At 44.4% G+C, this 23,884-nt stretch overlaps 1 protein-coding gene across 1 annotated transcript in view; it reads right to left on the reverse strand.

The window, feature by feature from the left end:
- Window positions 1-20,864, reverse strand: part of LRRC1 (leucine rich repeat containing 1) — a 109,909-nt gene extending 89,045 nt beyond the window's left edge. Inside the window, exons 1-2 of the mRNA XM_068405357.1 lie at window positions 20,706-20,864; window positions 4,809-4,926 (exon numbers count right to left, since the gene is read on the reverse strand). Coding sequence (XP_068261458.1) covers window positions 4,809-4,926; window positions 20,706-20,864 — 277 coding nt within the window. The remainder of the gene's footprint in view (window positions 1-4,808; window positions 4,927-20,705) is intronic.
- Between the last annotated feature and the right edge of the window lie 3,020 nt (window positions 20,865-23,884).

Here is a 23,884-nt window from a genome sequence, read left to right on the forward strand (position 1 = left end):
CCAAACCGCAAGGTTACAGAGCACTTCCATGAAGGAACAGCTAACTTGGATCCCCTTACCTGCTGCCAGCTAGAGAGCCTCTACAGACAGTGCAAATCTGCCCGTACACAGCAACCACATTGATGCTACGGGCTTGTGTGGCCAAGTTCTTGGTAGGCATGTGCAATGGAAGCAAGAAGCGTAGCAGCAGAGAAGCCTGCCACACTTTTATCACAGAGAGACAGCAACGCGCAGGCAAATACAGAAGCACAAGAGACTCATCTCCCACATAAGCAAGGGTGTTAGTCTTCATCTGAGAAGGTGGTGGACACCGGGACGGTTCAAATGGCACTCCCGCAGCTGGGAAGGGTAGGAAAGGCACCCCAGCACCTAATACCCAGCAGCCACTGTCCAGTGTGAAAGCTCACAGTGATTTTCTTCTTATCCTAAAAGCTGAATGAAACAAGCTCCTGATGATCTGTTGAAGGCTGGAAAAGGTATAGGGCATTAAAAAAAAAATCCAGACTTCCACACCACACTTGTTAAGAGAAAGTGTGTGTAGGGTAGCAATTACTTTCAAATAAAAATACTGCAATTAAATGAACACCTTCAGGACACTTTAAGAAGCATGTAATATCGTGACAAAAACATATCAGAGGAATCTGAAGCATTTAATACTTGTCAAAGGCAAACAAAAAAACCTGTTCTTGAAGAAGAGGGATACTAAAAAGGAACGCACCACGTCTGCAAGAACACAGCATACATACATAGCATACATAATCCCAGACATCATCATGCATTAAATTAACTACAGAACCTTTATGCATTACCCCTCCTGTCTGGAAGAAGCTACAGAGCAAGAAAAGCCATTAACATTTTAATGAATCTAGGATGGCACGGCCCTAAACTCTAAGAAATTCAGCCTCCAGGGGTTGCGCAGAAGAAAAGCGGGGAGGAAGTCACTGGAGGAAACCTCTGCGGGATGAGCAGCTTGGGCAGCAGCCTGCTACAGTTCCCAGGGATCTCAGACAAGGCGCATGCACTTTGCGAGAGAGGGAAGCTTAATGAAGTGCCAGCCAAGGCGCAAGGAAAAAACTGCAGAAATTTGAGCACGTCTTTCTTCCTCTGGAGACTGCACTTCTTCACTGAACCACAGGGTCTTTCAAGACTTGTCCCGGAGAGTGCCCAAGTGCTGTAGGAAAACAAACAGCACACAGGGGCTTCTGATTGCACCTAGCGCAGAATCTCTCCTCTACCATGTAGAGCAAAGACTTGTGCTGAAGTTCAATGCAAAGCACAGGAGCCCTACCCAAACTTCAAGGATGTCAGGCAAGGATGCTTCAGCAACCCAGTGTCCTTGAAGAATCCACCAGTGATGTGAGAATCCAAGGAAAGATTTACCCAAGTTTGGGGAGTCTGAGAGAATCAGTGGTAGTTTCAGACACACAGCAGTTGAACGTCTATCTCAGAAGATGCTATAGGGAATACACTGAGTCTCAGACACGCTTTGCCAGCAGTTCAAAAGCCCAGGCATCCACTGTTGAAATCCTACAAGCCTGTTTTCTTTAGCCTCAGAACTAGTACATCAGCTTTTTGAACAACCTAAGACCAAGGGTCAGAGATAAACTGCATTGCCAAATAACCTTCAAAGTGTTCACCATCACTATGCTGTTTTCTTAGCACAGCTTCCCTGCCCTCTGATATTCCCATCCTTGATTCATCCATTCAACCTTCGCTCAAATAACAGCCTCAGCCAGACTAGAAAAGCATGGTGGGGATGCTTCCTAGGAAATCTGCATGAACACATGGCCTTGCAGAGGAATAACAAATAGCATCAACATGCAAATAATCCAGGAAAAGCTCAAGATTATATGGCTCCTAGCCTTCCCCAAATCCTTCTCCTTCTGCACCACTAAGGCTCTCACCTTACCCTCCCCAGACTTCTCTCACGTACACCCAAGATCACAGGAGCATCAAGTTTACATCTGCTGAAGATTTTTGCGTTTCACTTAGAAGGATTTTTGTAGTTCTAGATTTACTATTAATCAAAAACTGCTTAAAGGATTAATTATGTAGCACATTTTTAACATACACTAGCATGTCTCAGGCATTTTAAAACACTTGGGAATTTAAGAAAGCCACACTTAAAGAGTTTCCCTGTTCACCTTTCCCCAGTGCCTATGAACTAGGGCTACTTAGGCAGCACATAACACCGCACTGCACGGGCATCCAGAACAACCTCTGAAGCGTCAGGAGGGATCCTGCCTGGGGGGATCAATCCCACCTCCAGATGCATCACCTCATCGCTGCACAAAGTGCAGCTGGCCACTGCAGCCTGGAAGCGCACCCAAGTCCAGCCATACAATATACCCACCATCTCATGGACCTTCAAAGATCATATGCTGACCAAAGGATTAGAAAGTGTGAGAAAGGAAGACACGTTACCGTTTTATCGGAAGGGAAAGGGAAGTACTTTGTTTATTCAAAACCCTTTCCTCCTCCTCCTGCGATGAGAGGTTAAAATATAAAAGGCTACTCCTGTACACAGAACATTAAATGAATTTATATTTGCGTTTTTAAGTTCTTAAGGAAACAGAATGGCCAGAACTGAAAGCAATTAGTGCACTGAACCAGACAGCTAAAACAACAAAAAACACAGAACAATGATCTCTTATTTCCCAAGTTCAGATGTCACCATCACACTTTCCTATTCACGCAGCATACTGCATTTTGAAAAGCTGGGCTGTTTTTCTCTGCCTGAAAGGAATACAAAGAGTTCCTATTTTTTTTTTTTCTAAGTACTTTGGTAGTTAGAAAAACAAAACTGATGGAGTGCAAACCACTGAACAGGAGAAACCTCTGGCAGGTTGAGAATCTGACATATTGGAAGATGGGTTCAAAATACAAAGCTAAGAAATGAAAATACTGTAAATCAGCAAAATCTTATGTGAGAATTCCCTTTGCAGCACCTCAGATGGTGTGTGTTTTGCCTTTTAATTTGAAGAGCTGCAAGACAACCATAATGTGATCAAACAGCTGAAAGTAACATCAGTCATCTTCTGCCGTGGCCCCCCTGCATCACCTCGCACGGTGCGTTTTTCATTTGAAGAGTCGAGTCGTGCAATAACTATGACATGATTAAGCAGAGGGAAGCAGTATCAGTCACCTTCTGCAATGAACCACAGAGAAGAGAAAGCAATGCAATAAAATGGGCTATTAACACTGAACCTTGGATATAGGAAAGCAACTGCTCCCTGCCACCTGCATTAGTCCAACCCATCACTTGAGAAAACACTTCCCTGTGCAGTAACTTCTAATGACACACACGCATCTACCCAACCATAAATGTTCACACCATCTGTTCTCGTTACAGTTGAGCTCTCAAGCCAACTTCCAAGTCAGGCTGAGAAGAGTTCACATGGCTCTGATCCACCAGCTCTTTTTTGCAGCTAGTTGTTCATTTGCAAAGAGAATTACCAAGCCAACAGAGTGTTTCCTTTCGTATAAGGTCTGTCACAGACAGCGCCCAACTCAGCCAAACTCAGTAGCCAAAATACCGTGTCAATTAATGTTTGTGTATTTCTAAAGTGTTTTAACTAACGTGTTTCTTCTGTCTCTCAGATGACTTTTTTCCAGTTTTCTTCTCTTACAAGGTTTTGCAAATGCGCATAAAATTATATGGTTCACAGAAATTTTTCAGCAACTGCCTGGAGACTCATTATGCTTCATCAATTACATTATCAGATAAAGATGACGTTAAAAGCATCAAACAAATAAAGGAAAGATGCAAATTTCAGATAGTTACAGGAAGGTGAAGTGGCCACTGAATATTCTTCAGCAGCAAAGGGTCAACATGAAGTTCAACTGTAAAGAAAAAAGGCTCCCCATTGCACTATTTCTTCTCCTGAATATTCAGTTACATCGCTCACTTATTTACAAGGTTACACAACCTTGCTCTCTCCCACCCCATCCATCACACTTCAGAGAGCATTTTGTGCATATCCACTGCACGTAAGGAGGCAAAAATAGCTGACAGTTGCTCTAATTTGGTAACGTGGATTTGCTCTTTCTAGATCACTGGGTCATAAGGCTGCTTAAAGGTGACCCACCAGCCCCTGAACTCCTTGCAGAACTGATAAGTTCACCAGGCCACCAAAAAAATAAATGTTTTCACTCCATCATAGCTCAGGACAACATAAGCAGCAAACATTACAACTGAACGATAAGCCCATGTGGTTTCCAACAACACATTTTAAAAGACAGTTTCTCCCAGCATCCTTTTCTGAATTTATCTCTGCAGGTGACAGACAGACTGATTCTTTTTCCAGAAGTACAACTAGAAATACCAGCACTCTGCCTCTTGCTAATCACAGGTAAAGAGGAGAGCAGAGATAAAGAATTAGACTTATAACCCACAGGCAGCCTTTTTTTTGGACAGAAAGGAGCTTTTTTCTTTCAACCTCTTTTTTTTTTTTCTTCTTCTTAAATTCTAGGCATTTCAGAGAGCTTGGGGAAAGAAATCAACATTGTGACAGACACACATATAAAAATAGGATGTAAAACATTCTTTAAATTGGAAAATAAAGCAGGCTCTCCGAAAGGCAGAACTACAGTCAAGCGTTATTTTATTACTGTATTTCTACCACTGGCTTTCCTCTGCTCTTTCCCTCCCCCCCATCTAGAACTACAGGCAAATCCATTAATTACACAGAAAAGCGTTCTGCAGGACATAGATAGCAACTTCAGAGACAGAAAAACCCTACTAACCCAGTTTTATAGACCATGTCATAGGACAGTATAGAATCAAACAAATCAACATTGGAGCTTACCATTTCGAGACAAATCAAGTTCCACCAGCTGCATGAAATTCGCTATTTCTGGAGGGAGCCGCTGGATTTCATTATCACTAAGTCCAAGTTTCCGCAACTTCACAAGTTGGAAGAAAGGCTGAAAGAAAGCAAAAATTCCATGTCAGAAAATACGCACATAACTCACATATAAGCATGATAAATTATAAGAAATAACTGGCAGACGCTTTCAAAATCTGAGCTAATTAAAGTTATTGCTTAAAACCAATTATGCAGACCTCTTTCAGACCTCCATCAGAATGAACATTTTGTTTTAATTTTTACATGCAAACAGACTATAATCTGTGTTTTACCTAAAATGAAAATTTATTTTAAAAAAAAAAAAAAATCTGTAAAGCTCGCTATCAAAGAACACAGCGGAGTGAAACCCAGAGTGCTTGCTTCAGAATCATTAATGGAGTGAGGTTACACAGCAGGGTAATTAAAAGCATCCTAATTACACACCGGGGCTCATTAGGAAGTTAATGCAGAGAGACACTTCTAAAGGACGATCCAGAAAACCCACAGAGAGGGGCTGACAAGGTCTTCTTCACCGACGAGTGCCATAACCAACTAGGTTACAGAGCCAGCCTCCCTCGGGAAGACCTTCTTTCTAGCCTCATACATCCTCCGCTCCACGGCCCAGTTTCAGAAGGACTAATGAAAGTTGGGCAGGATACGCACGATTCCAGGTCTTCCCAGCTTGGAAAGGAACCCAACCCAGCCCTGTCTCTCCAGTGAGGACATGGGCACGCAATGCAGACAGGATGATTGCTAACTTTCCCTGACCCCCAGCTACGGGCTCAGAGGGTCTTGCAGCCCCCAAGACAAAACAGCCATCAAAGGAGACAAGCCAAGCTGCAGAGGTCAGGCCGACCCCAGGTGTTGGGAACAGCTGATGATCGAAAGACAAAATGGTCATTAAAAACCTGTTAAGATGTAGGTGTCCATATAAAAGTTGGGAGAGCCCTTACCTCATCACAGCTTTCCTCTCTTTCAGGCAGGCCTTTGAATGAGAGTGACTGTAAGTGGTGAGGATTTGTGCAGAATTAAATGACTTTATATACAAGTCATTTTGGCCATAACTGACCTGACTTCTCAAATTTTGAGAGAGTTTTGTGCCCCCGGAGTGCACAGGCACTTTTGCTCAGCAGTCAGAAGCTGTGCGTCTCACCCCCTCGTGGCATGTGTGCGTGCCTGTACCCTCGTGGGTTTTGCCCCTCAGGGTCACTGGAAGATGCTAAGTTTGGGATATCTGCTTATATTTAACCACCTGCAATCCCTTCTTGGAAATTAGCAACTGTTGTTTTTATTATTTTATTTTATTTAGGTGCTGGAGAGTGTTCTCTAAATGTCACTCAGTTCTATCTTAGATTAGCATGAAAAGGGGCAGTAAGATAGATAGGCATCTTACTAGGACACAGGGTAAAAAGCACAGCGTTATGAATCTGTATTATGACATAGGTTTTCAATCTTAGTTTGAACGTCTTATACCCAAGACCATAAATCAGGTTTTAAGCGCAAGGTTTTGCAACCTCAGCACCAATCTTTCAAGATACATTGTTGTTCCTTGACACTGACAAATAAAACTCAACTGAAATTAATGTGTTTTGCCTCAAAAACATGAGTTCCTTTCACGGAATAAAAAGGATAGAGCTTTAAAAAGTTTATAAACGCTCAGCAGTCAAAAGATGCACCAGATCTGAATGCGAAAATTAAAGGCATTTTTTAAGTCAGAATGGCACTCCTTCTCCTCCAGGTATTAAAGGCCTTTGATAACAGAGTTGAAATTCTAAGTGGAAGATAAAAAACCTAAGATAAACTCCACATTTCTAGCTCCCTCAAAACATATATACAATCAAAATAGCCACAAATGTTTTTTTCAACCTCCTTTGTCCTCACAAAATCCATAACTGCATTCTCATATCATTGACGTTTTTTTATCTTCTAAAACAAATGCATCCCTTTTGCTAAATATTTATTAATATGACTAAACCAAGAATCCATCAGAAGCTTAGAAAAGCACTTAAAGATACTTTTGTGAAAACACAGCAGGAGTACACTCTGCAGAAGAGATCCCAATCTGTCCTAACACTGTCCAAAATAAATACTTGCCAAAAAGTGTTCCTCAGCCAGTGTGTAGCTGCTAAACTACCTGACAGTTATAAATATTGACGTTCTACTACAAATCTTGTCATAAGCAACAGTTGTCCTTGCCAGAGATGCTCCACAATGGCAAGTGAGGAAAGACAGAAGGAACATGGTTACAAGACAGAAGGAACATGGTTACAAGACAGAATGGTCATGAAAAAGCTCTTAAGAGCTGGGCATCCCTAGGAAGGTTTGAAGGCCCTCACCGCACCATGTGTCAGTGTAGTGTATATTTATTAAATGTGCAGAGTACATGTGTGCAACAAACAAAACTACAAAATATTTAAAGGCATTCCTGTTTCTTTAACTGACTACTTAAATGAAAAATGAACTGAGAGCTTTATTTCTAGTTTGCATAACTATTTTTAATGAATGGCACCACTTCCTAGATAAAATCAAAAACTGCAATTATATGAATGGCATTTCTTTGAACTTCTTGTTTGTTTTTTTCCTTTAAACTACAGAACTCAATCACTCCTGTATGTTTAGTACATCCAACTCCCATTTCAGTAACTATTCTTCCTTTATCCAAGGCACATCATTAGTGCTCTAAAGCACTACTGGAGAGGCAAGCACCTCCTTTTTGCCATATTTGTTTTACCTGTCAAAAAGACCACAGGGAAGAAAGAGAATTAAGAGCTTACTGAATAGAGTTCAACAAATGTAAACATATATATGTACATATATAACTATCTGTAATTTGTTAAATATATGCCAACCAGAAACATGTTCCTAATTCGATATATCAGACACAGTTCAGCCTCTACTCGAACAGCTCTAACACGAACCAAAGTGCCATGGGGTTGTTGGCCAGAGCAGCACATCCACTCAGCACGCAGTAATAGCAGGTTTTGATTGCAGACCCGACATCTCTACGAGTACCTTGGCAACGCTTTTAATGATGCTTAGTTTAGCCAGCCTAATTAATAGTGCTTCCATGAGACAAATAATTCCATGAGCATCAGCACTATAGAAGCCTACAACTTTCTATTTAGCGGCAATTCCCAACCTTCAATTGAAGCTTTTCCTGCTATCAAAGAATTTATAGAGGTTTCTCTTATATGGATTTTCTAAGAACACCTTATCTTAAATAGAGCCCTTCTCACACCGGAAAAGTAACCAAGTCTCTCTCTTCCACCCAGCCACATATTTTTTAAAAAAACTTCATTCTGACAAAATTGGGTCGATGTCAGCCAACGGAAGAAAAAAAATAAGAGAAAAGTGTGTGACTCACTGAAAAGTATAAACAGTGTGATCCCACAGTCCTCATTTTTTATACTTTTTTTAAAGAATACCACTAAAACTGGCACTCAATTCTAGAAATAAAAGTTAACAGAATTAAGCCAAACTAGTAGGATTGATAAAACTCCACATTTTCTCCTGCAAAAGTGGCCAAAACAACACGTGTCTGGTTTTCTTTCAACGATTCACTCCTGCGATAAAACATATTCGTGACCGAGAATCTTGCCTGAATGCTTCAGCACCTTTCCTGATAGGAAAAAAAAAATGGAAATAGATGAAAACAATAGGCAGTTGAAATAAGAAACACAGGAGGGCACGAAGACCTACTTGCAGCTAATGCTGTTTAAGGATAGGAGCAACATCTCACTGCTAGAGCCTTTCCAGGGCTACAGACACATCACACTCCAAATCCATCTGGCATAGGTAGCATAACTAAATGCTTACTGTGTTAAGCAAAATGTTTCCATAAAAAGGCTACTACTAGCAGCAAAGAGAATTAAAATTAGAACCTTTATGAAATCCACTGCCTAATTTTTGAGACAGGCCAGCATGAGCAGCAGAAATTAGAACGAGAGGGAGAGGAGGATGAAAACTGCAAATTAACTCCAGTTTCAGGGTTATATTCACACGGGACAGAAAGAGGGTTGTTTTTTTGGTGGTGGTTTTTTTTTTGTGCAGGCACTTGAGCTGTTGGCTGACAAGCTTAAAAATTTGTGAGTATTTGCTTTTATGTCAAGTTTCCCTTAGACACCAATGCAGTTTTTCAACTGACACATGCTGCCTCAGCTTTTAAGGCTTCTTCAGGAAATTATGGTATTATATTCAAACAGGAATTAAGTAAATTACAAAGACACAGTGCATTACTAGGTCCTGTTTCTTAAACACCATCTATATTTACTTCACCCATTTTCCAAACCTATAACTGACCAGCTAAAGGGTATCTGCGCTTAAGAATGAAAAAGCGACACAGTAATTTTAGCATAGTTTAACTCCTAATTGCATTCCCGCTGCAAACCTTACTTCAGGCTCCATTTTCTTCTCCTGTGTTTTAAAAAAAAAAAAAAAAAAAAAAAAATCAATGGGGGAAGCCTTCACTTTATTTGTTCACTTCCATTCACCAGCTACGTGTCCTCCCTCAGTTGCCAGATAAGGGAAATTGCAATCAGTCCTTCCCCCACCCTTTTTATACTGCCTCACCAAGACCTTGGAAAAAGGTCTTTCTTCAGGCAAACACAAGCAGAAGCTGCAATTCATTTCTGGTAAGCAAAGCAGTGAATAAGATAAGGCATCAAACCCATGAAATAACCTCGCAGCATGGCTGACACAACACCCTCCAGCTCCCCAACGAGGTCCCCAATCACTACACTACAGAATCACTTGCTTTTTGCCCCTAGAAGTTGTGGGGTTTTTGTCTGCACCGTTGCATGGCTTCAGCAAGAGACCAGGGGAAGCCCAACCTTTTTTTAGGTGAACTCGCTGCTTGGTGGTCAGGATGCTATGAGGAGAACAAGGATTATGTCATGTAAGGCAGAAGCAGCACTGAATTCAAGTGTTCTGCTTCCTGGGGATGTGTTTAATAACGAGGGTCTCCTACAAACACATTCTCCCTGTCTGCCAGAAGGGCAAAGAGGGAGAGGGAAGGGCAAGCTTTTCCTCATTACTTCCCCACCTCCTTTTGTAGAAGTCATCAATAGCCAACTCTTTGAAAGACCAGCCATAGGGGACACTCAATGCTAAGGATTCCAAGACAACAGGACACTTCCATGCCCTACACTAACCAACTGGTGGGATTTCAGCCATTGCTTCTGCTCCAAAGTCAGCCACTGGACATACCAGCCTGGAGTCAACGAGAACCACAGCCATGCTTACACTCACAGCGAGCTGTAACACACCCTGCCCTCCACTCAAGCCACAAGGCACCCCCACTCGAAAGCCACAACTAACTTGTAAGCAAAAAACTCTTTCTAGGATGCAATCCTGTACCTCACCATCTTAAAATCCATCCCAGAGAAACCCACCAGTAGCACGAGCAGGAGCACTGAGGACAACCAGCAAGAGCACTGAAAGTGGCCACCTTCCTCTAGACACACATCCTAACCAGCTGCACAATGAAACACTGAGGAAGCTGGATCCCACTCTGGATTCATGAAGTGTGTCATGAGCTCCCGGCAGACTCCAGTGAAGTCTAGTATGGAAGCTGTCAGCTTGGCATCTCCCACAAAGCCTGCTATCAACACCAAGATCCCTCAAGTCACTCCACTTGCTTTTATGTGCAAACAGGGACAGCTGGTGAGGGCAACAGGGTTTCACAAATGTGGATCCCTCGGGTTCCTTACAGCCAAACACACTTTAATTTTCAAATAAAATACTAAATGAGATACTGAAACAATTTCTGAGGGCAGGGACTAATTCACAGTGCTGCACAGCAGAGTCATCATGCAGTTGATGACTGTATCAAAGTGTTACTGGAAGCAGCTACTGGATTTCCTCTCAAGCCATGAGGAGATGCAGCAGTAGCTGGTGATGGACCGCGGTATGCAGACCTCTGCCCGCTTGCTAGGTGGGCAAGCTGGCAACTGGACAACTGCTCCACGCATGAGGTCTCTAATTCTGTCTTCACATGTTTCATGGCAAAACGAGAACCGCTACAGTTTTTTGGCATGGTGAAAGACTGTTTCACGTGCCCAAACCATGTTTGTAGAACATGCTGAAGCTGTACTTCGGTCTTGCAGCATCCTAGCAGCAAGTTTGTCATCATGAATAATAATAGAAGATGGCATAAGAGTAGATGTTCAAGCAGGAATCCATACAAAACATTAATAAAATGACTAGATTGCACGGCAAGAGAAAGTACTAATGAAAGATCACAGTTCATGGGCACGTACCCTAAACAGAACCAGATGTTGCAACTGCTATCTCCCCCTCCATTGGATGCTTTAAAGCCTGATAGGAAGGATCAGACAGGTAGAAGGGTTGTGGGGGAAGAGTCTGCAGGAGACAGATCAAAAACGATAACAGATGCCTCAGTGAAGTTGGTGTTCACCCACTCCATTTCTGGCCCCTGTTTTCAAAGCACCACCATTTTCGGAACTACAGTCAACAACGGGCCAGTTGCAGGTCCTAGTCTCAGCTGTTACCATCCATTTTTAAAAATGAACAAGGGACTATCCACTCTCAAAAACCAATACACTGCAGCACTGAGTCAAAATGCTGCTCTACTGAGCGATGCATTGAACAGGTGGCCTCATACTGCTTCTGGGCAGGCAAGGATTTACTTTCTTTTTTATGTCAATTAAGCAGCGGCAACAAAGGTTAAAGAGCACTTGACGCCATAGCCATTAGAGTACAGTAGTGGGAGGGAATATCTCTGCCTTTAAGAGAGTCCAGAAAACATCTGCTACAACAAAATATGGATTCATTGCAGTTAAATGCATTTGCCATTTGGAGAAACAAAAAAAACCCCACATTTAATCTCACTAATGAATTTGAAGCATGCATTTTTCCAGTATACAAGACTGTTGGCAGGAGGTAACATCTTTTTTTAGACCAACTGATATAATTAGAAAAATAATTCTATGTATAATCATAAAATTTTAGAGCTACAGCTGTATAATCTCTGCCCACTAGCTTTGTCTTATCTGTGTACATCACAAGGAGAAGGGGATGATACCAATTTACTACAACAATACACCCCTTACAGAAAAAAAAAGTTAGAAGTATTGAAACATAACCACCTAATTACTTTCTTCCAACTGAGATAAAAATCAGTAGAACTCAGCTGTTACTAGGTGGGATGTTGAGACTACAAAAAAAAACCTGCTGTTAGAAAATACTTCAAATGAAGCAGACTTCAAAATCTCCTGAACAATCTTACGGACATTAACAGGGAAGTCAGACTTCAAAGGGGACACAAGACTAAGTTCTCCCTCTGCTCCCATCAGACTGTGGTCTTTCAAATTTGATGTCAAAAGGCATAGTATTTTCTTCAAGTCTTAAGCAATACAACAGAAGAATCTGGAAGCTAGCAGAAAAACTAGAGATATTTATCTGGTAGTAAACTTATTTGGAGCCTTCAACACAGTGTTTTATATTTAGAGGGATGTTAATATAAGAATCCAATGTTGCTTCTCTACAAACCATTACTTATTTTGACAATTCAAGCACGTGTTGCACACCAGTAGTAATTGACTATGCTCACAAAAGGTTTTTACAAAAGCTAAGTATTCTCAAGACACTGAAGTTGTAAAGTTGCTGGTGTTCTTAGAAAGTATCTTACATAGCATTTGTCATACTGAAAAAAACTCTTAAACTTTCAGTAAAACTACCTTTAGTGTGTGCATACAGTCTACTTCAGTTTCTTAAGAGTAGCATAGTTCTCTCTCTGATATTAACTGGAAGCACATGCTTGTTCAAATCGTATAGAGGTTTTTCTTCAAGGATTTACAGCAAGATGTGCAAAAACACCATGACGTTATCAATGTTAAAAGTAAAATGCAATTAAATCTTGGAGGGTGAATGAATAGTGAAAAAAATGACAATTCTATTTGCATCATTGAAAACATCAAAGCTTAAAGACAGGTAAAACCCTTGATATGCCCTCTACAGAATCATAAAACAGTGGAGGTTGGAAGGGACCTCTGGAGATGACCTAGTCCAAACCCCCTGCTCAAAGCACAGGACACTGAAAACTGAAAGAGGGTAGATTTAGATTAGATATTAGGAAGCAATTCTTTACTGTGAGGCTGGTGAGACGCTGGAACAGCTTGCCCAGAGAAGTTGTGGATGCCCCCTCCCTGGAGGTGTTCCAGGCCAGGCTGGATGGGGTTTTCAGAAACCTGGTCTAGTGGAAGGTGTCCCTACCCATGGCAGGGCATTGGAACTAGATGATCTTTAAGGTCCCTTCCAACCCAAACCATTCTATGATTCATTCTATGATTCTATGATGACACCTAGAGCAGGTCACCTGGGACCATGTCTAGTCAGGTTTCTAGCATCTCCAAAGATGGAGACTCCACAACCTCTCTGGGAAACCTGTGCCAGTGTTTGACCACCCTCACAATAAAAAAAAAAAGTGTTTTCTTATTTTAGACAAAATTTTCTGTTTCCATCTGTGCCCATTGCCTTTTACAATGTCATGGGGCACCACTAAAAGTTCTGCTCTGTCTTCTTTACAGCCTCTCATCAGGTATTTATACACACCAATAAGATCTCCCGCACCTTTTCCTTCTCAAGGCTAAACTATCCCAGCTCTTTCAGCCTCTTCTCATATGACAGATGCTCCAAGCACTTAATCGTCTTTGTGGCCCTTTGCAGGGCCCTTTTGCAGTACGTCCATTACTTTCTCCTTCTGGGAAGCTCAGCACTGGACACAACATTTCATCTGTGTTTCCGCCCGTGCTGGCCAGCGGAGAAGGATCACCTGCTGGCAATGCTTTTCCTAATGCAGCCCAGGATATCATTAGCCTTCTTTGCCATGAGGGAGCATTGCTGGCTCATGGTCAACTTGTCCACCAGGTCACCCAGGGCCCTTTTTTGCAAAGCTGCTTCCCAGATGGTTGGTCCCCAGCCTGTACTGGAGAATGAGGTTATTCCTCCCCAGGTGTATGCAGGGCTTTGTATTTCTCTTTCCTGAGCTTCATGAGATTCGTCTCTGCCCATTTCTTCAGCCTGTCAATGTCCCTCTGAATGGTAACATAAACATCTTTCTCATCAACCACCTCCAAGCAGATGCCTGAACGTGCCAAAGTCCGTTTCCTGAAATCCAAGGTTGTGATGCTGCTTTTTGTCCTGTTGCCCTCCTAAACTCCATCATCTCATGGTCATTACAGGCACTGCAACCCTGACCTTCACATCTTAACCTGTCCTTTCCTGTTTCTGAGATCCAACAGAGCACCTCTGTCCATTGACTCCTTGATCACCTGTGTTAGGAAGTCATCAATGCTCTCCAGAAAACTCCATGATTGCCTATGCCTTGTTATGTTGTCCTTCCAGCAGAAGTCAGGGTGGTTCAAGACCCACAGGAGGACCTGGGCCTTCGAACGTGAGGCTTCTTCCACTTATCTGAAGAAGACATCATCTACTATTTCTTCCTGATCAGGCAGTCTACAGCAGACACCCAAAACAATGTCACCCACTAATCCCAACCTGCTCTCAGCTGGCCCATCACCCATCCCAAGAAAAAGCTTCACATACTCCTGCTGCTCTCTCACATGAAGGGCAACTCCCTGTCCTTGCCTTCCTGGCCTGTCGTTCTTAAAGGGCCCATATTCATCCATTGCAGCACTCCAGCCATATGAGGTATCCCACCACATTTCTGTGATCCCAATGAGATATATACATTTGAAAAAAGGAAATAAAACTTCTAGATATTTATATCTTAAGAAGGAATGGTTACAACCCATAAGCACAAATATAAAGCCAGGTATAGTATGATATCATCTCTTTCCACAGCAGATTACTCACCATTGACCAAGCAAGTGTGTCTTTCAGGCTTATGGTTGCATAATGGTAGAATGGTGAAATTTAGTCTAAAAGGTTTCTTTTCCTGTGAAAGAGGTGTGGTATGGGAAGAACAGAGGGGCATTTTCTTGAGGAGCTTTCACAAGATTTTGGTATGATAACAGCACCCTGGATTTCAACATCACACATAATAAAGGCACTGCCTAAGCCGAATGCCAAGCAGCAGCACACCATCGGCTCCTCTAACACAGGAACTGGGGCACGGGAGGAGGCCAGGGTTTAACCAGGTCTCCTCAGGGAAGTGGTCTCACATCGATCAAATAAGTCTACAGAGAAGCTCTAGCATGCAACACCGAGAAGAAAAAATACAGATGACAGAGACAATCTGTGAGCTCAAACAGAGAAGTGAAATGATTCAGAGTTGCATCAGATTAGGTTTACAAACACTACGTAAAAATCATCCCCAAAAGAAGAAAGAGTTCAGCAGACTCTTAAGCTAAACTAAATGCATACCTAAAATTTTGAATTAATTTTTTTGCCATTGGAGTTTTCACATAAACAACAGTTGCAAAGCCTCACAGAAAAGTGGTCTTTATCCTTTGAGTAGAACAACTGAGCAGCAGCAAGACAAAATAGCAGCAAAACAAGAGTTATAAGCTATTTCCACCACCCACCAGTGCAAAGAATGCTAGTGATTTAATATAATAGTCAAAATGTAATACTGCATTCAAAGGTTCATAAAGAATTTCTATTTTTTTTACAAAACAGTGGGAAAAAAATATGCAGAGATCCAGTTTTGTACTGCCAATTCCATGCACAGAGAAATTAAGTTGACAGGATGTATTGGCCCTTAAATTCTAATGTACAGGAGTAGGAAACAACATCTAATCAACTACAGGCTGATCTACAGAATTGAAAGCATTTTATTTTTATCTGATGCTTTTCATTAGAGAAGCTATTGAAATGCATCGTGCAGAATGTGTTATTTTCTTCTATCAAAGCAATTTGCCAGAAAGCCTACCCTTCAGTGAAGTATAGTTTTTGACGTGTAGCAAATGATATACTACACGTTACAGCTTGCGCTGAAAAAGCTTTCAAGTTTTCACTCCTAAGGAAAATAAAAATGGTCCAGGTTTAGAAAAAGAAAAAAACAAACCACCACAAACTACATTTTTAAGTTGCTCTATGCACACCTACAACCACACATTATGTTTTTTTCCAATCAAAGCAGATACACCAAATATTCAACGGAAGGCACTTAGGATCCAGCACAGGAGGAGGAATTATTTAAGCAAGTTAAAAGCCACACTCTACCACTGGCCCTATACAAAGCCCTTCCTTTTGAGACCGAAGGGTGCAGCCCTTTAATTTGTCTTGTAAAGCAGAAGTGGTGAGAAGCATGCTGACAGCTAGAAATTGCTGTTCTGTGGGAAAACAGCCACATCTGCCAAGGAAGGCTAGAGAGACCTCAATATTGTGGAAAACCACGAGCAGCTTAATAGTACACAGCCTGCTCCAGCATATCCCACCAGGCTGGCTCATGCTGCAGGAAGGACAAGAGCAGAAGAGGGAGCCTGGGAGAAATGGAGGGGAAAGAGCAGAGTGTAAAGAAAAGAAAAGAAATGTTTGCAAGGGCAGTTGAGAATCTGGCACAGAAGGGACAGGAGAGGAAGCAAAGAATCAAAAACACAAGGCAGACAGAGCTGTATAGGTCAGAGGAAGTAAGCAAGATCCTGGGACATCAAGGACAAGGGAGGATGGGAAAGTACGAACATGCAGGGCAAGGAATCGGAGACACCAGTGGTAACGGCAGAGAAAGGTTGCTGTCAACACGAGCACAAGTTCTCCATCGCATGATCGGGGAAGGGAGGGAAGAAGGGATCCAGCAGAGCAGTTAAGGAGACCTGGGGAAAGAATCAGAGTATTGATAAGGGAAACCAAAAGGATCCCTGTGCAGTAGCAAAAGGATATTTGTAAGTTACTGTACAAACAAAAATGATTAACTTGTATTCCTGAGAGGCTGACAGGTATAGCTTAGGAAAAACATATTTGTAGGGAAAAGCGGGTCAGAGAAACCAAGTTAGCCCATTCTTTTCCTGGTCCACACATGCATTAATGCACAAGGGAGCAAACAAGGGGAGGAGTGGAAATAATGGGGGACAAAGACATCTCCATCTGCTTCTTGGACATTTGTTTTCAGATGTTTTCCAGATGAACCCTTCCTAACCTTCTCCCCTTAGAAAGAGGTGAAGAATTCTACCACACTTTTTGGTCAGCCAACACAACAAGAATAAAACCAATAAACTAATTCTTTCAAAATGATTCGAGTGTTTATTTCTTGTTTCTGCTCTCCTCAGGATCCTTCAGATGACTCTCATAATGTACAACACAGCAATATCGCTGGGTCTTTCTGCTAGTCCTTTCCCATCGAGACACCACAGCAATTCTTTAAGTTGTCTTCTGTCTTTTGAGGGGATTTTTGTGTGTGTTTGTTCTGTTGGGGTTTTTTCAGTAACACCGTAACATACACCATGTTCTATTGTCCTCTAGAATAACAGAGGTTTTAAGTATGCTAGCAAAGACTGTAGATTAAACAAAGCCTAAGACGACTTCTGTAGCTCAGAATTGAGGTTTTAGGGTGTATTAGAGTGTATTGTTTTACTGGTGTACTGGAGCAAACCAAGCAAAGAACGTCTTTCATTGCTACTTAATAAAAGCAAGGACAGGGAGAAACAGGGGAGAAGGGGGGAAGTGTGGGTGTCCAACACAAGTTGCCCCATCAACTTGAGAGAAACACAGCAAGTCCAACATGCCACTTGCTGATATTTATCTGCCTCTGATAGCTTTATGTTTGAAGGGACAAAAAAAATTGTGCAAGTGGAAGGAAAGCAGATGTCTAGACAAAGCCACCATCCCTGTCTCAGACTTGCCGCATGGCAAAGCTGGGCAAAGAACTCACCAATATCTACTTGGTTTCAGAGAAGTCTTACAAGACCTCCTGCCTGCTGTCATAGGTGTTTCAGACCGCGCCTGCTCGCACTGGGAAGATGAGGTCTGAACTACCAGTGTGTAGAATGAAGAGCAAGGCAGCAGAGTTGGGGATTTCCTCATCCATCCAACTATGGCAACTTCCGCTGCAAGTCACAGAGTCTACAGGGCGATTCTTCTTCACTGTTTCAAGGTGAGCCTTTACAGCAGCAACCTCCTAAGGAGGATCACAACCATCTCAGTGACATGGACACCTTCTCGGTGTTATGGGATATATTACGGCATCAGCCCACCCCACAGATGATTCACCAGGAATCGGCACAAATCACTGTGAACTTCAGGACTTTGTCAAGTACAGGAACACATCTAACCAGCCACTGAGAGTTAAACAAGTCTCCTGATTTGCTTAGGCCTGAACTGAGCCCAAAACCAGTTTGATTTTGTGTTACTGCCTTTATGCACATAGAGAAGAAACTTAATAGAGGTAAGGTAAGACTAATATAATGCATTACACTAGATTAAGGGCTTAACAACCACTAAGATCTATGCTGACCTAACAGTTTGTTAACTATATGCCCTAATGATTTCCCTCGTGTTTCCTCTGCGAGAGCTATGGTGTACCCCAGCTTTTTGTACTTATTTCCAATTCTGTATCAACGCTACCCTTTTAATATAAAGGGGAATGAACAATGTACTCTGTAGCTACCTTCCACAGAGAGATCTTCCACTGCTCCCCCGAACCAGATTCCTATAGTAGAACTTTTAAAACTATTTGGTGGTAGAAATGTTAAAAACAGGGCTCTTCCCACCTGTTTCCACCTTCAATAGATTAGTTTCACATCCAGGATCACAGCTATATTTTTGTACCAGAAAATCCTATGGAGTCAACACTTGTCTGAGATGATGGCACTATATTCCATTTATCAGAAAACATTAATAAGGAACTGACAAGGGAAGTTCATAGGTCCGTGCAGGAAGCCCTAATAAAAATGCTTTCCTGCATTGCTGACAAGGCACAAGGTACTCAGGACAGATACTACAAGTATGTTTCTGCAGTTGTATTTCATCAGATTCCTCCTAGTCCAGCTAAAAACCCACAAACGTATTCCTACAGTATATTTAGGCACTCCTGTAATCTGATCCATGCATGCAAAAAACGCTTCTTTCTAACTTCAACTTCTTGATTCCACTGCAAGGCCAAGGAGCCTGGGTTGCCTTTTTTTTTTTTACCCCCTCAGCTATTTTGTAAATGTATGGGACTTAATATGTACTCACATGTAAGTCATGGGAAGAAGTGGTCTTTTTAGCCATCACAGGACAAAAAAGGCTACTTCATATATTACAGTTCAAGGAAGAGGAGAAACAATGGATAGTTGCACTATACTTACAGAAATAAATATCATATAATACCTTGAAAAATGGACATCATCGTTTACCTTTGTACACAGCAACCAGTTTGTGCCAGATTTATTATTTTTTTAAAAAGAGAGCCATAGGTCTCAGTGGGATTTCAGTCACAAGCACATTCAATACCCCTGCAATAAGAAGTGTACGAGCCTGAAAGCCAACACTAAGAAGAAAAGTCTAATACAAAAAGAAAGAGACTCCTGAGTCTAGTCTGTGCACAAAGCCAGGAGAAACTTCTGGAAGTAAAAATAGCACCCACACAGAGGCTATGTGAACCAGTTTTGCTCTACTTCAGAAGGATAAAGAGCCCAGTCACAACAAGATGCAAACCCGCACCTATGCTTTTCAAAAGAAAAAGTCAAATTTAATAAGTCAGTTCAACTGAACATCTTTACTACTGTCTATGGGAAAACTTCTCCACCACGATTACCCTTACTGCCTAGAGTGAAAAAAACAGTTTATGTGAGTGAACTGAGTTTAAAAAAAAAAGAAAAATAAGACTGTTTAAGTTTTGGTATGAAGAGACCAACTTTGATTCAGGTGGAAACAAAGGTGCTTTTGAAAAGTCTTCTGGCTAGTGAGTTCAGTTCCTTGGATTCCAAGTTAGTAAGAGCTCACACACTTTTAAGGTGCAGCTTCCAGATAACACTTCCCCTCCAGTGTCAAACTCTACCAACCACAACTCACAAAGGCTTCTGAGGTGTCCAAAGTTTAAAGAGGAAACACTGAAAAATGCCCTTGGTTCATCAAGTCACAAGTCAGGCGCGCCTCCCACTCGCTCTGCATCCATGGAGTGGAATAGTGCCTCGCTGGAACCACTCTGATGAAGTTCCTCAAGCAAAATCAGCAAGTGCCAGCCAGCGAGTTGTGCTGGTGGGTACCACCTCGATGTCTCAAAACCACGTTGAATTGAAAGCGAATTCACCTTTGACAATACTACCAAAAAAGTATTATGCACAAAAATCTGGCTACGTGTTTCAGGCAAGAAGCCTGACAACCATGCGGGACTTACACCCAGAAAAAGAAAAAGCTTATTCATCTCTCGTGTTTTGCATGATGAAGTTCCCAGGAGTGGAAGGCAGAAACGGGAAGGTTGCTATCTGCTAGAGGGTTTCGTTTTTCCCACGTACACAGCAGATAGTATCTATCGAAAGGGGGAAAAAAGGGGAGGGTTTAATACCCTCCAAGGTCTCGCAATTCCGCTGACGTGGATGTTAATCACAACATATATTCACGTCCCGTGGCTCCGGCCCTCTGCCCTCCCAACAGCACTTTTCCTCCCGCCAGACGCGGATCTCCAGCTTTCCCTCCCCAAAGCTCGTTTACCATCAAACTACGTCGAAGTGCTAAACGCCAACCCGGGACTCCGGTTCCTTTAACTCCTGGGGTTACCACCACAGACCGACGGCCCCGGCCGCCCCACACCGCGCGTCCAGGAGCCCCCCATCGCAGGCTCGGGGCGGGCGCGGCGGCGCCGCCTCATCCCGCCGGGCCGGGGAGCTCGGCGGGCACCTGCTGGGGCGGCTCACCTGCGCCCCCCCGCCCCGGGCGGCGGCGGGGCCGGGGCCGGGACCGGCCTGGCCCCGGCGCCGGGGGAGGGGGGGCCGCCCCCCGTTCCCGCTCCCCGCTCACCTTGGGCAGCTCGCGGAGCTGGTTGGCGTCCAGCAGCAGCTCCTCCAGGCTGCGGCTGTAGCGGTAGATCTCCTCGGGCACGGCGGCCAGCGAGCAGTGCCGCTTGTCGATGGACTCCACATGGCGGTTGCACCGCCACAGGGGGATGCAGTGGAACATCGCCCCGCCGAGCCGGGCCGGGGGGCGGGCCGGGCCGCTGGCGGCCGCGGGGCGGGCGGCGCCGCCGCTCACCGCCGCCCGCTCCTCCCCGCCGGCCGCAGGAGCCGCTGCCCCCCTCTGCCGCCGCGCAGCGCGGGTCCCGGCGAGCCGGCGGCGGCAACCCGCATCCAGCGCGCCGGCGGCGGGAAGCGGCCCCGGGCGAGCGCGGCGGCCCCGGGCGAACAATGGGCGGGAGCCGGAGCCGGAGCCGAGCGGGGCGGGGGGCGCCCCCCTAGTGCTCCTCGTCGGGCCGCTGCCCTCCCCTGAGGGGCATCGCGGGGCGCCGGGCGCAGCGCTGCTGGCGGCCGCCGCGCATTCCCGCGCCTGACCCGGAACACGGGCGGCCTCTCCCCCTCCCTCCCTCCGCTCCCCTCCTCCCCCGTCCCGGCTGACATCAGCGGGGCCGGGCCCTGCCGCCCCGCCCCGGACCCGGCCCCGGCCCGCCGGCCTGCCTGCCCGGGGAGGCGGCCAGCCACCCGCACCCCCCCGCTCCCGGCGCCGTCTCGCCCCGGGGCAGCCGGGGGCGGGCGGCCGCACAACTTTCTGCCGAGGAGGAAGCCGCGCCGGCACGGAGTTTCCCCCGGCTGGAAGTGTAGAGCCCTGCCCGGGGGCAGCGGGGGCTCCGCTCTGCGCTGCTGCGCCCCGGGACCCCCCGAGCCCCGCGGGCGCAGCATCCGCCGCCCCGGGCTCCTCCGCAGCTGCCGGGCAGGCGCCGGGGCTCGGGTTTGCCACGGCTGCAGGCGGGGGTGCGGGATCTGCCTTCCGTCGGGCGGCGTAGCACGGTTTGAAATGACAGGGAATGCCGTGAAGCGGTTTGGGCCACTCATTTCACTCACTTTTAGACATGCGGTTCCTTACCTGAGGTGCTCGCAGACATCACCAAGCGGGAGCGGGCGCAGCCCACACTAACATTTTCTTTTCACTTGCTGGAACGCAACGCTATCTGGAAAGTAAGGCGATAAAATGTATGGAACGCTGTCTAGGTACCGTGGCCCTGGACGATGTTTTTCCTCTCAAACTACATTGCTGTGGCATAACAAAAAAAATCAATACACTATCCCCAAGGCTTTCTGAAATAAGGTTTTTTAAATCCACTTTCAAAAGAGCTGATTGTAAGGTCAGAAGGTTCAGCAAAGGTAAATACCCCAGCAGCCCTCAGCCTGCATGTGCCGGCTCCAGGCTCCAGCAGCCCCACTCCTCATACCTCTGTGAGCAGGGCAAGGTGCTGAGCTCCCACGACAAAAGTCTCGGAGGCTCTTGCCTGTTAGGTTGCAAAATAGCAATTTTGTAATCTACACAGTGACATAAAATACTTTGGAAAACAGCCGCTTCACATCAGAGCTGCTCTTGAAATATTGCTAATTTCTTGCATAATTACAACTGGGTGCAGACAGAGGAATAGGGGAGAGGGGAATCTTTATTGTAGTCATCTCTGTTCTTCAAGCCCTGCATGGTACTGACAATACTTAGTCTTATAAAACTGCAATGTATTTATTATTGGTTTTTCTTAAATCATCTGATAAATCCTGCAGCTACACTTGTTTCCTTTCTGTGGGAATTGCAGTGATCTGGCTATTTTTTGCTTTAAAAAGGACATTTTAGGGCCTTGCATACTGTAACTCTTTGCTGACCTATAAACAGGAAACTTTTAAAATGTCATTTTCTTAAAAAAATCTGTCAGAACCAACAGTTTCTTTCTTCAACCAATATCCAGGAATTACAGGAAAATACATGGAGCCTCCTAAATTGTCTAAATAAAATATGTAAAGAAATCTGCTAGCCCACGGGGAAAAAACTATAAATATTGTTGACCTGATAACAACTGAACGGAAATGTTTTTTTAGAAAGCCACAGGAAACGATCTGGCTCCTGACCATGCCATGATTCAAAAATGTCTGTTGGAGCGAAAGTGTACTTTCAAACATTTCACTTCAGGGGACCGTAACTGGGTTTCCAACATCATTTTCATCCTCTACAAGTGTACAAACTGTTTATAGCACACACAAAAAGAAAGCTGCAATTGATCTTTTTCATCCTGCACTTGAAAGGATGATCATTACCTAACGGTATTCTGAGCAGCGCTTGGAGATTAGTTTTTTCAATATATCTACAATATTTTGAGGCCAAGACTTCCTCAGCTCCTGCAGTATACCCATGGAGGGAGCATTCATAAATGTGTTCACATGTGCTTGGAAACGGGGCCGGCACACACCAGTGCTCTCAGGCCTTCCCAGCCCCAGGGCAGGAGATTAGATAACTACAAGACAGGAGAAAATCAAACAAACGCGTTGCTAATTGGCACAGAGCTTGGCAGAAGCAGGGATCCAGGAGGCTGGCCAGCAGATCTCGGAGGTGGAGATGAGGAGGACCATCTCCATCACACTTAGTGGGTCCCAACCAGTGGCCAGCCTGGTGCTGCTGATGCCCTTCCTCCAGGTGCTGGTGAGGCTGGTCCTCCCTGAGAGCAAGTAGAGGGGGCAAGTTCAGAAAATCAAGTTTCTCATGGCAGCTGCGACCCAACCTCTGACGTGGGAGGTCTTGAACCAGACACACGGAGCATGGTGCTCTGAGAAGAGACCAACCAAGATCTGCTACCAAGATTGCCTTGCCTAAATTCAGTGGCCATTACAGCTCCTCAATGCCTTTATTCCTAGGGAACCCTCTGGAGAAGGAGGACTGCAGGCAAGCCATGCAGCAGGGCACGTGAATAAGGGAGGGCTGCAGCTGACTGCCCCCAGTATACATAGGACATGCAGTCCTATATGGGACTGTATCACAAGGATGAGGTGACATCAAAGCATTTGAAAGTGAAGAACAATGTGACTTGGTTAATTGCCAAACAGAGGGATGAATGGGTTGACTCCTGAGCTCCAGCTCTTAAGAACAAGCTTGTGAGTGGCACTTCAGGACCTCCTGTACTCCTTCTTCTTGGCTGGAAGCATCCGCATTGTCCCACAGCTAAGTCTGACACCAGGCAAGAG

This window comes from Nyctibius grandis, chromosome 1, assembly GCF_013368605.1.
Source record: "Nyctibius grandis isolate bNycGra1 chromosome 1, bNycGra1.pri, whole genome shotgun sequence".
NCBI lineage: Eukaryota > Metazoa > Chordata > Aves > Nyctibiiformes > Nyctibiidae > Nyctibius > Nyctibius grandis.